This window comes from Neocloeon triangulifer, unplaced genomic scaffold, assembly GCF_031216515.1.
Source record: "Neocloeon triangulifer isolate White Clay Creek 2 clone unplaced genomic scaffold, ASM3121651v1 ptg000005l, whole genome shotgun sequence".
NCBI lineage: Eukaryota > Metazoa > Arthropoda > Insecta > Ephemeroptera > Baetidae > Neocloeon > Neocloeon triangulifer.
Window position 1 is genome coordinate 806415 of NW_026775548.1, and position 12195 is coordinate 818609.

General features: G+C 37.8%; 1 protein-coding gene across 1 annotated transcript in view; it reads right to left on the reverse strand.

Moving 5' to 3' along the window:
* The window catches only part of LOC132193818 (uncharacterized), a 114919-nt gene that overhangs the window by 43898 nt on the left and 58826 nt on the right, over positions 1-12195 (reverse strand). Inside the window, exons 6-8 of the mRNA XM_059614722.1 lie at positions 9474-9559; positions 8238-8303; positions 1180-1407 (exon numbers count right to left, since the gene is read on the reverse strand). Of these exons, the coding sequence (XP_059470705.1) occupies positions 1180-1407; positions 8238-8303; positions 9474-9559 (380 nt within the window). The remainder of the gene's footprint in view (positions 1-1179; positions 1408-8237; positions 8304-9473; positions 9560-12195) is intronic.

The following is a 12195-nucleotide window of genomic DNA, read 5'->3' on the forward strand; positions in this document are numbered from 1 at the left end:
AGCACGTGCGCGAGAGGCTTGATTGCACCTGGAAAAGGAAAAACGCGGTGAGCCGGAAAACCACGGCGCCCCTTCGCCTGTTTCAGATTTGCATGCGCGACCATCCCTGCATTTTTTTTCATTAAAAACTCACTTAAAAGAAGAAAACGTGACATTAAGAATAATCTAAAAAATAATGAGCAAAATTTAAAAGTCTTTTGGATTAATTTAAGATTTATCCCCATTTTAATCAATTTAATTTTTATTTTGTACGAAAAATTACCAACGAATGAAGTTGAGTAACTTTTTTAGTTTGAAAATTAAATGATCAAATCAAGATAAGAAAACAAAAGAAAAGTGAAATGTAACATTTGTTCAACTTTTGCTTTTTGAAATGAAAAATATGAATTTAAATTGTACTAGTTAAACTTTGGAACCTTTTGAAGGTTTATTTGATGAAAATTTTCGGAAAAAATGTAATACATGAAATATTTTTCTTCAACTTTTTACAATATCAGCTAACTTTGATTTATTTCTGGACATTTCATGATCCATTTTCGAATGATTGCTTTAAAATATTTTTTAATCGTCACACATTTAATTTAATATTTCTTCAACAAGCACCGCTTCGCGTCTTTTTAAAGTCAACGCGAAAATTGATTTGTCCAATTTGAAAGGAGTAAATATAGCCAATATTATTTGAAAAGCGAGCTCATCCCTTTTGAAATCGGATTAGATGTTTAGCACTACAAAGCAGTGTGTTTGCTGAAACACGCATCAACTTTCCACTCGAAATGAGTTTGCAAACACACAAGAAGGCTTGAAATAAACCGCCAATGGAAGAAGCCTGCAGTGAACTAGCGACCCGATCGATTTCTCTTGCGAAAGTGAAGCAAGAATGGAAAGCAAGCGTTTTTTGGTTTCCAGGAATATCATTGAATTTTTTGTAAAAAGCGAAATAAACAAGCTGACCATAACTTTCAATAACATATAGCATTTCGGAAGGAAATGAAATAGACGGAAAATGTGAAATTTTTAATTAGTACGAGTCTTTTTTTTATGGAGATCTTCATAAAAAAACAAATCAAACTTTAATTTAATTTCCTTTCTCCAAATTTAAAAAAAGTCACAGTTTAAGTAATTTAAAATATTCCTCATTATTTATTTTAATGATGAGTAAAATTGGAATGAATTACTCACCCTGCGCCTCCAGAGTGAAATGGTACTGGCGGCCAGGCTGAAGGGTGACGTTGTCGGCCAGAAAAACGTCGCCGGTCTCGTTGTCCACGTTGAAAAGCGTCGAGTCGGCGCCGTGCAGCATTTTGAACCTGGTGGTGGCGCAGGGGCAGGTGGTGCCCTCGCCAGGGTCGTGCAGGGGGCAGGTCATGCCGAGGTCGTCGTCGGTCGCCTCGGCCCGCAAAACCGCTCCTGCAACAATTCCAACAGTCGATTAAGTGGATAGGCAACCGGTTGAACGTGCCCGGCGGGTTGCATAATCTCGACCAGGCCGGATTGTGATTATTACGAGAGGCGCTTGGCAAATTATCGCAGGCTAATTGGAAAAGTTGGAAGCAGGTGAGAGTGGAAATGAATGTAAATTTTTTATCAACGAACAGGATTATTAAAATTATTTGAATATTATTTCTACGTAAAAAGATGGAACATTTAATTAAATTTTTATGTCCTTTAGATTAATGAAAATTTACCGGTCATATTTGAACAAACTAAACTCTAAATAAATAAAATAAAATTAATAAGAATGATCAACATTGAAACTTCCATTTTTTTAAAGAAAAAAGAACCTAAATATAATCCTAAATATATATTTTTAATAATAAAGTTGGTAGCGCCGACCAAAACAACAGCAAGGTATGTGGCCCGGGCCACTTTTTGACAGATTTTAGGTGGAAAAACCAGACCCAGTGACTTCTTAATGGGCATACTTCACAACGAAGAGTCACCGGCCTCAAAATTCACGTAAGCAACAAGTTTCCGTGCCCTGGGACCGGCTCAGGGTGCACGCCAAATTCAACAATGATGCGGGGCTATAGGGACCAGGTAACTCCGAGGACCATGGAGGGGCCTTCCCATAGCCATTTTACCAGACAACCGGACCCGTACGGTTTCCATGCAAACTGCAACTACCAAATCGAGTACCTCAAACAGCGTGTTTTTGAAATGGAAATGGAAATTTTTGCCCAAAATGAAAAAAGTTTTCAATCTAAAGGTTTTCCAATGTTGCCAACAAAATCAAGACCACCTGAACCTGAAATCCCATCCCTCGTGTCTCTCGGAGGTGACACGCCCCCGAAACAGCACCACCATCGGTCATGCTCTGAAACTCCAGTGGCGCGAGTATCAGGCACACAAATGCAGCTCCCTTCTGAAACCCCCAATCAGACTCGAGATGAAAATCAAAATGAAAAAGGCGCTACGAAATCGCAACACGCGGCCGTTGACGCAGACAATGACTGGAAAATCGTAACGCCAAAACGGCGCTCCAACAATTTGCCCCACCATGACCAATCAAAGAAACCTAACCAAAGGAACACCCAAACTCATGTCGGAGCCCATCAACAACAGCGCCAACAAAACTCAAAAAGGTCGAACCCGGCTCCGAAATCCACGCCTAAATACATGAAATATCAAATGGAAGTAAAGAAAATCGGAAACAAAGGCCTCCAGCGCCACCCAGAGAGCCGCTGCACTATTCTCGAGGAAACAGGTGACCTACTGAGAGCCAAAGGCGTGAAAGGGCAAGCTACTGGTGCAGATTTCAACCTGGGCGCCGGCCTCGCTCTCCACACCAAGAATGTAGGGCGTTTCGACCCTGCCCAGCTGCTCCTTCGACATCCGAATGCTGCCCCTGGCTACATTGCACCCGAGAAGATGCCAGACGGTTCCCTCATGCTCTTCTGTGTGTCTAAGCCACGATCCAATCAGAAACTCTATCACGACCCGGACGGACACATCCAAGGTGCCCGGGATATGGTACGAGGACTGGCCAAATACACAGAGGAACACAAGGTCACTGAACTCTCCCTGCCAAGAATCTGCTCCGGGCTGGACGGCATCAACGCTAGCTTCATCCACCAACTTCTACTAGATGAATTCCGCAACCAGCCAATCACAATTCACCTACTCTCCTTTAAACCACACGGCCGCACCACGAGGACCACCACAACTCCCACAACCAATACCCCTATTCAGGCCACCAACAATAAGGACGAAGATACGCCTGAGGACATTCAACCGGTTTTTCCCGGCGGCTCAGATCTCAATCTGGCGAGGTAAAGAGCACCGAAATTAACCTTATGCTTTGGAATATAGAAGGATTAGAGTCAAAATTAAAATTAATTCCTGAAACTGAATTTTTCAAAACTTATGATCTATTACTTTTTGTAGAAACATTTGCTGAAAGAGAGTTTAACATTGAAGGATTTAGATCAATAAATTTGCTGGCAAATAAAATAAACAGCAACGGGAGGGCAAGGAAAGGAATTTCAATCTATTTCAAAAATGAATTTAAATATGGAAAAAGAACAGAAACTATTGAAGTTAAGGATTTTGCATTGATCCAAATTTTTGAAAAATTAGTGATTGTTTTGTGTTACTTCCATCCAAGTTATGACCTGGATGAATTCTCAGATAACTTAGAAATGACTCTACTGAAAATTAGAAATTGTAATAATAAACCAGTTCTGCTTCTCGGGGATTTCAACTGTCGTGTTGAAAAATTAACCACAAATTATGATTGCAAAACTAAGTACTTAACCGAAAAAATGGAGAAAAATGGATTCTCATTGTTCAATGATCTAAATTTGCCAACACACGGTCACCCGGGTTGGAGAGGCAGTGTAATTGATCTGATCTTTGCTAACCACTTTGTCTCTAAAAAAGAATTTCAAGTGAAAGGAGAAATAGAAAAGAAACACCACCCGGTGACATGTGCCGCCTCAATTTCCAACTCTACTTCACAGCAACCAAAAATCTCTGAAAATAAAGCAAAACCAGTATATAAAATTGATTTAGAGAGACTTGAATTCCTAGTTAATAATGACTATGTCAATTTAAATACTTTGATCGATAATGACAATGTTGAAGCCTTTTATCTACACATTCTGGACATAGTTCAAAAATCAAAACAGGTCCCTCGCAAAAATAATAGAATAAGTAAACCATGGTTTGATTGCGAATGCTTTCTGAAAAGAAGGGACCTTGTTCATATCTATCACTCACTCCTAATGTCAAATTTCAGAAATGAATTCCTACTGAAAAGACTGCTGGATGTTAAGAAAGATTACAAAATTCTGCTAAAAAGTAAAAAACTCACATTTAATAAGAAACAAGAAGAAAAAATAATATTTGAGGCAGAACAAGAAGCTTACCGCTTCCTAAAACAGCCAGTCGAAATAATTGATAAAATACAAAACCCCATTGACCTCGAAGACTGGATTAAACACATGACAAAAATACTCAACTGTGAAAACTTTCAAGGAGATGATAGTTTAAACCTAAAATCGCTCTTAAACCATTATGATGAAGAAATTTCCTGCGAACCAATTTTCGACGCGGAAATTCTCTGGGCAGTGAAAAATCTGAAAAACAAAAAGGCTCCTGGCCCAGACCTCATTACAAATGAAAATATTAAATCCCTTGTTCAATTCATGCTTCCACTTTTCAACAAATTTTTCAATAAATGTCTGACCTTGGGAAAAATTCCGAAGCAATGGAAATATTCCACAATGAAACTTTTGTACAAAAATAAAGGAAGTGTTAATGACTGTAACTCATATAGAGGAATTTGCCTCAGCAACACATTATGTAAACTACTTGACAAAATTCTGAGCAGGAGAATAATGGAAAAATTTAAAAACATAATACCCGAGGAGCAATACGGTTTCATGCCTGGCAAGTCAACTCTCGAGGCGGCACAGAAATTGCAATCAAAAATTATCGAAACCGTTAATAAAAAAGGCACAAAGATGTATGCTATTTTTATTGATCTCACAAAAGCATTTGACTTGTCAAATAGAAAAATACTGCTGCAAAAAATTATAAATCAAAAGAAATTGTCCAAAACGGAATTGAGTTTACTGGCCGAATTTTTAGACTTAGATTTTATTAGTATTAATGATGGAATATCTCAATCTGAGCCTTTTGTTGAGTCAAATGGATTCAAGCAAGGAATGAATTCGAGTCCCCTCCTCTTTAACATATATATCTATGATATTGTGAAAATATTTCAAACAATCGAAGGAGTAGACTTTTATTTCTATGCAGATGACATGGTGTTTATTAGTAACGATGTTAAGAAAATTGAAGCAGTCATGAACAAATTTGTAGAATATGCTAAAGAAAACTATTTGAAACCTAACTATTCAAAAACAAAAATGATGAAATTCACAACAGGAGGAAAGGGGAAATATGCAAAGGACGATAAAATAGTGATTGACGGCCATGAAATAGAATATGTAAAAAACTTCCCATACTTAGGAATTTACTTCCAAAGATCAGGTAGAGATTTCACTGAACATATTGCACGGAGAAAGGAAAATGCGCTAACTGCGATGAATATGTATGGAGATTTGAGAAAATTGTCTATTGATTGTGCGAAAAAATTGTTTAATTTGAAATTTGCCCCGATGGCCTCTTACGGTATTGAAATTATTTGGCAACATCTCAGGGAAAAAGATTTTGAAGAACTAGAAAAAGTGAAATCTCGATATTTTAAGATAGTAATGGGAGTTTCAAAATACAACAAAAACACCTATGTGTACAAATTAGTCGATGAGAAATTGTTTGTTACCGATTTGAAAGAAAAATACGATCTCCCGGAGACGGGTAATTATGTCAAGTTCCTTGAGAGCTATAATTCTGAACATGAAAATAGGTTTAATGTGAAATTCAATGACACGCCGGCAATGAGAAATGATGTATGGAAACAACCCTTGTTTGATAAAAGACATGTGTTTTGTCGCTTTGCCATGCACGGCTTTCATAATCAAATCTGTAGCAATAGTTCCGAGCGCCAACAGTGTTTCGAGGAAAGTGATTCATGCGTGTGTTTGCTATGCGGTGAGAAATGCACCCAATATCATCTGGCTGAGTGCAACCACCGAGTGCTTAGCATTAATGACTATTCTAAAAATAAGTGAAAAACTTTGGAAACCCTGTCGCGCAAACTGATAAAATAAATTGTGAATCTTAATTTTAACCTTCTAAGATGTAAGTTGAAAGTTGTACTCAATTGAGTTTTCAATAAAGACCATATATAATCTAAAAATTTAATTTACTTGTAATTATTACTTTGATTTTATGCTTATTTTTTTATAAAGAATTCTATTCTAAACCAAACTTTTACTCTTAATACAATCAACCGTTTATAAATTAACTAAATTTTGGCAAAATTTAGTCGAGCTGGAATGCTAGAAACGGTTCTTCTCACATTTCTGTTTAAACTTTTCAAAACTTTGAAAACTCAGAGGTTCATGAAAACTAATTGCTGGTGCGTCAAAATAATTCGAGCTCAAATTTCACATTGAAACTCTTCATAAGACGCGGCTGAAATTTCCTGTCAGTTTCTCCTCTCGTCTATTAATTAAGACGAAATCCACTTTGCAGCGAGCGAGATTTATTTTTGGCTGCTTATCCGCGCGTGGAGAAATTCGCGCGCAGCAGTTGCGCTTAATGAAGGAGGCGACATTTAATGAGCAGCCCGCCCGCCCGGGAAATGAAGACTACGCCAGCCTCTTATTTCCTCTCGCTGCAGTTTGGCTTTGTTTTCAGGCCCAACAAAGGGGCAAGAACGAGTGTGCGGCGGCGGCGACGAGGCCAGATTATATTTTCCTGAACACGAGAAAGAAAGCAAGAGAGGAGCCGCAAGCCAGATCGTCTCTGACAATGGCCGCTTCTGTTCTTTTCACTTTTTCAAGCACAAGCAGCTTTATGGAAATATGCTTGGCCGGTGTATCTCTTGAGCCTCAGCCCCGCCGCAAAACTGTGCGTGCATTTTATGAATCTGCAAAAAGCGTACATGGGGATTTTCGGAAGCAAAATGTAAAGCTCGTTCAACGCAAAGGACCGTCAGTAAATTCTCACTTAATAGTTTTTGTTCCCTTCAGAATAAGGAAAATGTTGGTTTCAAAATTCTAGCATCCGATTGTGAGCTAAAATAACAAAATAAAACAAATTTATTTGTAATTAAAACCCATTACCCTCATATTTTACGAAATAATTATTTTCTCGTTGACAATTTTCATTCAGTTTTCAATTTGAAAAGGATAAATTTATTTTTTTAAATTTGGAAATATCAGAAATTGTTCCCTTTCGTGTTTGAATAACACAATTTAATACAACATTTTACTTGTTTAAATCGATTTTCAGACGGGAAATCACAAGAATGTTCGTGTCCAGCACAACTCAAAACAAGAAAATGGAAACAAAAAATCGGCCATTCTTTGAACACGTCCAAAGTTTCGGAATTATGTATGCCGGTGTATAATAATTCTTGCTTGAGAAGACTTTTCTTTTGTCCCCTCGGGACGTTTTTGCGCAAGAAACACTCTCACATCTGCTACTCTTTTGACGTCTGCATTCAAAACATTTGTATTCGGTTTGTTTGCAAACACACGAACATCATGTTTGAGAGAAAGAAAGATTCCTTTGACAGCAAAGGCGACAAAGAGTCTGGAACAAAATATATAATTCTGCTGAGAAAAATGAACTGTTTTCGAACAATAAAAAATTATTATTGAGAAACAAAAATTATTAAATATTTCTAATCCTTTAAATCCTTCAAATTTGGCCTCAAATTATGTTTTTTGCTTGAAATGAATGTAAAAAAAAAATGCAAATTTTATGTTGAACTTTATTTTGACTAAATAATTTTGGGCATCTTTGTTCCAATGCCAAATTTCAACTGAATGAATTTATGCATGAGTAAATGAAGAAAAAAAAATAATTCACAGTCCGCTCGCAAATCCTGACAAAAATATCAACCTGTCAATCACTCCGTCTATAAAAAAGCGCCATTGAAAAAAACCTCAGTTTCGAGCGGGACAGGTTGACAGTCGTGAAATGGAAACATTAACTACAAATCCATGTGCGTGACGTGTGCGTGCGCCAAACAAACTCGGAATCTGCATCCTTGCCCGAGTGTGGACTTTTTTTTGCAGAGCTCTCAGGGCGAGCAGCCAATTTGCCAGCGCGCCACGTCAATTTGTGCTCCATCGTTGCTGACGAACTGTGACACTTACCGCGCACGTTTTTGTTGACGATGATGTAGAAATTGTTGACTAGGAAACGCGGCTGGTGAAAGTCAACTGCAATCACAACAAACAAACAAACACCATTAATACGCAAATTTATAATAAAATAAAATAAATTTGAAAAGCGATTCAGTTTATTTGCAGATTTCTTATAAATCAAATCCAAAGCTTTTTAAATTATGGAATTTCTGGGGAAAAATTGGATAAAAATGGGGAAAAAAAATCGAATTTGAAGATCCTAGAAAGTTGTGATTAGTAAGGATTTATTTTTGTAACCAAATTATTGTTTTTTTTTTTGCTTTAAAATACATTTTTTGATCTGTTACTTCTTATCTATCTGGTGTTTTTAACAATTATTCAAACCGCGCCGTGACACGAAAGCTTCTTGGCCTTCTGTTTGCTTTCCACATTGGGAACCATTAATTTTGATCCGTGCGCGTCAAGCAAACGGAACAGATGACGTTCCGGAGAGGCTCATTTCGCATCATTTTATCAGGCGGCGCCCAGAGATGGGCCGAGAAATGCAAAGTGTCGGCATCAATTTTCATGAATACGAGTGGCGTGATGAGGTGTCGGGCGGCGCAGCATTTGTTTGCATTAACTGCCCCATTGGGGTTGACTGCCGCGCGGGTGTGAAGGGGTGCGCGGTGCGAATCTACCCTCGACGCGATAAAACACCAGAGCCGGATAATTCGAGAGCGTGGCCAGCGCCGACCGGCCAAACGGACGAGCAAATCGCAATTAATGAACGTTTGTTTGCACAATGTGTCGCTGCTCGATATTTTCAAACGTATTTCCATTTGCATGCCTAAAAATACCGCTATCGTATTTTGTTCAAAAAAAGTAAAAACAAACAAATAATAATGAACTCAAGGACCAAAATTAAAATACGAAGACGGCAAGGTTTTCATAGAAAATTAATAAAGAGAAAAATTATAATACTTACAATTAATTAATTATATAGACAAAATTGTGAAGAAATTCTAAACAATTATATTGAGGATCCAAAATAGCTATGAAAAATGAAAAATTTCATTTTCAAATTGAAGACTCCTTACTTAATTTTAATACTATCTAAATAGCCATGAATGTTGCAAGACCTTAAAAAAATAGTTTTAAAAATAAGGACAAGGATCAAAGTGATACTTTATTCTACAAGATTTTTCTACTCCTTTCAAAATTGCCGTTGAATCAACCAACAGAATAAAAAGCAAAAAATTTTACCGTAATTTTGGCAGCGTCTGCCCTGCCAGCACGGGTCGCACAAGCACACCTGGTCGCTGCACTTGCCGCGTCCGCCGCACTGCGTCCTGCAACAAAAGACAGAGAAAACAACTGAGCGTTTTATTTTCTATTTCGAGCACGTCTATTCAAAAAAGCGAGAAAGGGCCGCAAATTAGCACGGCAATGTGCGCGCCAGATTTCATTGCCTGGCCGGAGGGAAAAATTGCTGTTAAGATGGAGTGTTTATGAGTGAGAAAGCGGGCGTCTCGTGTCTTGAGCCGTTTATTAGCTCGTAAAGGGCGTATGTGCGCGGGTGGGTGCAGGGCCAACAACCGCCGAGCCCATCTCTTCCTTCCTTACTTTCTCTCTTTTTCGCCCTTTTTCTCCTCTGCCGGAAATTGCTGCGGCGCTGCTCGCTGCCCACATTTTCGGCCGATTGAGCACGAAAATTTGCAGCAGCTCATTTTCTTTCATTTCGACTATAATGGCCGACGTTTGCCGGGATTATTTTCTCTTTGGACGTCGCAAGATGGCAAGGAATGAGGACTTTCTGCCATCGGCTTAGAGATCACAACTGAGGCAATGCGACCATGTCTTTTATTCCAAAGATTGGCACCAGACTCCATTCAAAAAGAAACATTATATAAATTTTTACTCAACTTCAGATCAGAAAGCAGAATATTAAAAAAAAACTTTAAATTAAAAAAAAAAAAATGGTTCTTTTTTCCACTGCAAATAAATGTTAAAAACATGATTTTGACACACAAAAACTCGGTGCCTAATAAGCTCAGCAGATGTGGGTTTATCTGCCGCACTTTTGCAGGCAGCAGCGGTGAAAAGCCTAACTGCCGCATTTCAGCTGCATCATGCAGAAGTGAGGCAGATAAACCCACATCTGCTGAGCTTATTAGGCACAGATTTTTTGTGCGTTCAAAAAATGGCATAATTTTGTGATTTAAACTGATGTGAAGTAAAATATTTTTATTTTTCATACAGCCTATTTATTTTAAAAAAAATTGCGAATTTTGGTGAAACCATATGTCTCAAAATAGGTGATAAATAGAATAAAACCTAGAAAAGGTTGTTATTTGCATAAAAGTTTTGTCATTTTTAATGAAAACCATCAAAATATGGTATTTTCAGTGATTGCAGAAGCTCATTTTAACTAACAAAAGGTTTTTTGAGCTTGTTTGGAATATATTCCCAAAAATACTATATTCCCTGTTTTTTTATTATAATATTTTGAGCTAAAAACATTTTCATTTTTTTTTTTTATCTTCATTAATTTGAATTTGATCTTTAAACTCAATTCGCAGAATTCCCTTTTTGTACGTTTGAAGATTTTGTTATTGAATCAATTATGTAGCAGAACAAATGGGGCCTAGCAAGAATTTTATCGGAGGGTCTCGATCGAAAGCCTTTGAAAGCTGAGAGAGTGCAAAGGTGAGAGAGGAGCCTCTTGAGAACCGCTTCAGAAGCAGCCAGCCGAGGCGAAACAAGCAAGTTTTCTGGTTCAAATCTGCGGTGCGACTTGAAAAAGGGAAGAATTCCAATCCGATTTGACAAAGAAGGTGTTGAAGGCAGGGGCAGGGATTGCGGTCGGAATGCAGCGCATTCCCATGCCAGGAAAACTGTCCATTGGCCGGATCGCAATTCCCCGGCCGGCGCGGAAAAAGGAGAAAGCAAAAGCGGCTTAGTTCGTGGAGCTGCGTCCAATTCCCCGTTCTAATATTTTGCGTGGCCCAGAAAACAAGACTCGGCATTTTGGGCGCGTCTCCACGGTCGAATTTTTCATCATTGCTGCCGGCGAAAGAAACCCGGCGGGCGTTAAATAAACCCATGCAGATGTTGCTTGCTTGCGGACGAGCCACTTTGGCCGGGCCGCCCACGTTCAAATTCAATTTTATGAAAGTGCGGCTTTTAGCTCTAAACGCGAGGAATTTTGGGCAAAGAGAGCTTACTGTGTTTTCTAACAACACAGAAGCTGCTTTCACGGCTTGGCCATTTCAATGCGACTAAAAATAAGCAGGTTTTGTTTCTACTTTTGTTTATTTCCAAGGGTCTGTTGTTCCATCACGATTCTCCATTGTTACAAAAGAGAAAGGGGTAGTTTGGGCAAACCTCAAGAAATTTCAAACAATAAAAATGTACCTCCAAATACTTAATTCTTTAAAAAAATGTAATATTCATGAAATTACCATTAATTTTTGAAATATTTCTCAACTGATGTAAAATTTAAGCACTCTAAAAGAATGAATAAAGCAAAATTTAATTAAACTCTATATTAAATTTTCATTTTGTAGAAGTTACAGAAACGAGCAATTTTGACTTTAGAAAAATCTAATAAGCAACAATGAAAAAACAGACACGATTTTGATCCTTACAATCGATGTAGAACTCGAATTGGTGATGTAAACTTGACTTTTCCTTAGCCTAGATTTATATTTTACTCTTAACTCTCTTTCCAAAAAAACACTAGCAGAAAGTACAGTTCACTAAATTCACAATCTACTTATGTAGGAAAATCGGAGTTTAAATTAAAAAAAAATTTAAATAACAATCATAATAATTCCCAGTGCTATGTGATCAAAATGCGGATATTTAATCCCAACCTCTGATTGGTTTTCTGTTAATTTCTATAAAACCAAACAATTTTAGAATATTATGTTGAAAATACATTTATTTACCCATGTGAAAGCTGTTCATCGGCCAATATAATCTG